This window comes from Sprattus sprattus (genome assembly GCF_963457725.1).
Source record: "Sprattus sprattus genome assembly, chromosome: 11".
Classification (NCBI taxonomy): domain Eukaryota; kingdom Metazoa; phylum Chordata; class Actinopteri; order Clupeiformes; family Clupeidae; genus Sprattus; species Sprattus sprattus.
The window spans coordinates 29,179,511-29,182,010 of record NC_137909.1 but is presented as its reverse complement, the minus strand read 5'-3'; the positions used below and the strand labels follow the sequence as shown (position 1 = coordinate 29,182,010).

Below are 2,500 nucleotides of genomic sequence, written 5' to 3'. Positions count from 1 at the left end.
AGACACACACACACACACACACACCCACAGGCAGAAACACACACACAGACACACACACACACACACACCTTAAGACACACACACACACACACACACACACACACACACACACACGCGCACACACGCACACACACACACACAGGCACCTTCCTATGGGATGAAAAGCTGCCTTGCTTTTCTGCCTCAAACCTCAAGCAGAATCATTTAGGACATGTCAAAGGGATGAGCTTGAATTTTGCATCGTTACACCAGCAGGTGATCGATTTAACATTCGGAAAATGTTTTCACACCTGCTAAAGTATTTACGAAATCCTGGCAGTAAAGCTTGTCAGTGCTCGTGTTTAAGGAGTGTGTTTTGGTGTCACGCCAACGGTGTAAATGTGTTCTCTTGTTCAAGGATTCTGGCAGGTCAGACGTTTAATAGATTATGTCGAGTGTAGAACAGGAGACGGTTCTGCGTAGCACGGAGAGAGGTGTTCTCCAGAGCTCTGAATAGTCTAGTAACAGACATATGCTGAAGAGGGTTTTTATCTGTCCGATTTCCTCACGGCTTCACATGATGCACAGCTCTGGAACACAGGTCAGGCCTTGGATCGAATCGATTTAGCTCAGCGCTTCTGTGCTGCACCTTGGATCGAATCGATTTAGTTGTTACGGCCTCCGTGCCGTTTTAAAAGCCTGCCGAGAGTTACTGAAGGGTATCTGATGGAGATCATTTCGAAACGCTGTTAATGCCTTAAGAATATATTAATCAAGTGCCTTGTATTAATAATGACCTTGAATGAATCATGTGCTTATATAAGCAGGAACATGGCTTTTCTGTGTTTCTGTGAATGTGTAACTGACGCCACTTAGTCTGCATATGTGGAAGAGCTTGTTTGGACCAGAGGTGATAGGAAGGGTCGAACTGTGCATCTTTCAACCTTGTGCAAAACCAACATCCTTGGATGACTAAAAGAATAGTAAGATGACCTCGGACGTCAGAGACCCTCCACATGGTTATCTCTGCTGACAAATTGCTTTGTCTTCAGAGAACGCTTAATTTTTTGTATATAAACCTTGTGTGATATGTGAGGGCCCGTGCTTCTCTCCGACCTGCCAGGACGTGGGTGAGCCCGACAAGGTTTTTTGTTGTTAATAAATATACTTATATGCAACTTATATCACATAACAGTATCAGTCTTCGCGATAACGTGCTTAAGTCAAATCGATATTCACACAAACAAATGATATATTTCACTTCCATGATGCAAATGTCTTCAGAGCTATAAGTGTATTAGCTCAGAGTGTTCCAGAAGTAAATGTTTCATTAAATTAAATGAAATACAATTCATAATATACTACAGATATTGGTACAGATACAGTATGTATATCACACTACGCCATTAATATATAATGTACCCTCTGATGGGAGAGCTTAGAAAATATGCAGTCAATTTTAGTCTGGTTCATTATTTAGTGTGTGTGTGTGTGTGTGTGTGTGTGTGTGTGTGTGTGTGTGTGTGTGTGTGTGTGTGTGTGTGTGTGTGTGTGTGTGTGTGTGTGTGCATGTTTAGTCTGGTTCATTTAGAGCCTAGTAATATGAAAGCGTGTGTGAATGGACTTCTGCCTGGCTGCCAACATGCAATTCACAATCTAATGCTTCAATCACCCGTGCCCCTGTGTGTGTGTGGTGTGTGTGGGTGTGTGTGTGTGTGTGTGTGTGTGCGCGTGTGCGTGTGCGTGTGCGTGTGTGTGTGTGTCTGTGTGTGTGTGTGTGTGTGTGTGTGTGTGTGTGTGTGTGTGTGTTTGTCTGTGTGTGTCTGTCTGTGTGTGTGTGCGTGTGTGTGTGTGTGTGTGTGTGTGCGCGTGTGCGTGTGCGTGTGTGTGTCTGTCTGTGTGTGTGTGTGTGTGTGTGTGTGTGTGTGTGTGTGTGTGTGTGTGTGTGTTGTCTGTGTGTGTCTGTCTGTGTGTGTGTGCGTGTGTGCGTGCGGTGTGTGTGTGTGTGTGTGTGTGTGTGTGTGTGTGTGTGTGTGTGTGTGCATGTGCGTGTGTGTGTGTGTGTGTGTGTCCCTCCCCAGCTGATCCACCTGGAGATCAAGCCGGCCATCCGTAACCAGATCATCCGGGAGCTGCAGGTGCTGCACGAGTGTAACTCACCCTACATCGTGGGCTTCTACGGAGCCTTCTACAGCGACGGAGAGATCAGCATCTGCATGGAGCACATGGTGAGTGTCAAAAAGAGAGAGGGAGAGAGAGAGAGAGAGAGAGAGAGAGAGAGAGAGAGAGAGAGAGAGGGAGAGGGAGAGGGAGAGATAGAGGGAGGGAGAGAGAGGGAAAGGATATAGAGAGAGAGAGAGGGTGAGAAAGGGAGAGAGAGAGAGAGAGAGAGAGAGAGAGAGAGAGTGTAACTCGCCCTACATCGTGGGCTTCTATGGAGCCTTCTACAGCGACGGAGAGATCAGCATCTGCATGGAACACATGGTGAGAGAGGGAGGGAGGGAGGGAGGGAGGGATAGAG

At 46.6% G+C, this 2,500-nt stretch overlaps 1 protein-coding gene across 1 annotated transcript in view; it reads left to right on the top strand.

Annotated features, from left to right (window-relative positions):
- Positions 1-2,500, top strand: part of map2k1 (mitogen-activated protein kinase kinase 1) — a gene marked incomplete at its 5' end in the record, with an annotated part of 28,767 nt that overhangs the window by 14,781 nt on the left and 11,486 nt on the right. Inside the window, one exon of the mRNA XM_080847424.1 lies at positions 2,061-2,207. Coding sequence (XP_080703550.1) covers positions 2,061-2,207 — 147 coding nt within the window. The remainder of the gene's footprint in view (positions 1-2,060; positions 2,208-2,500) is intronic.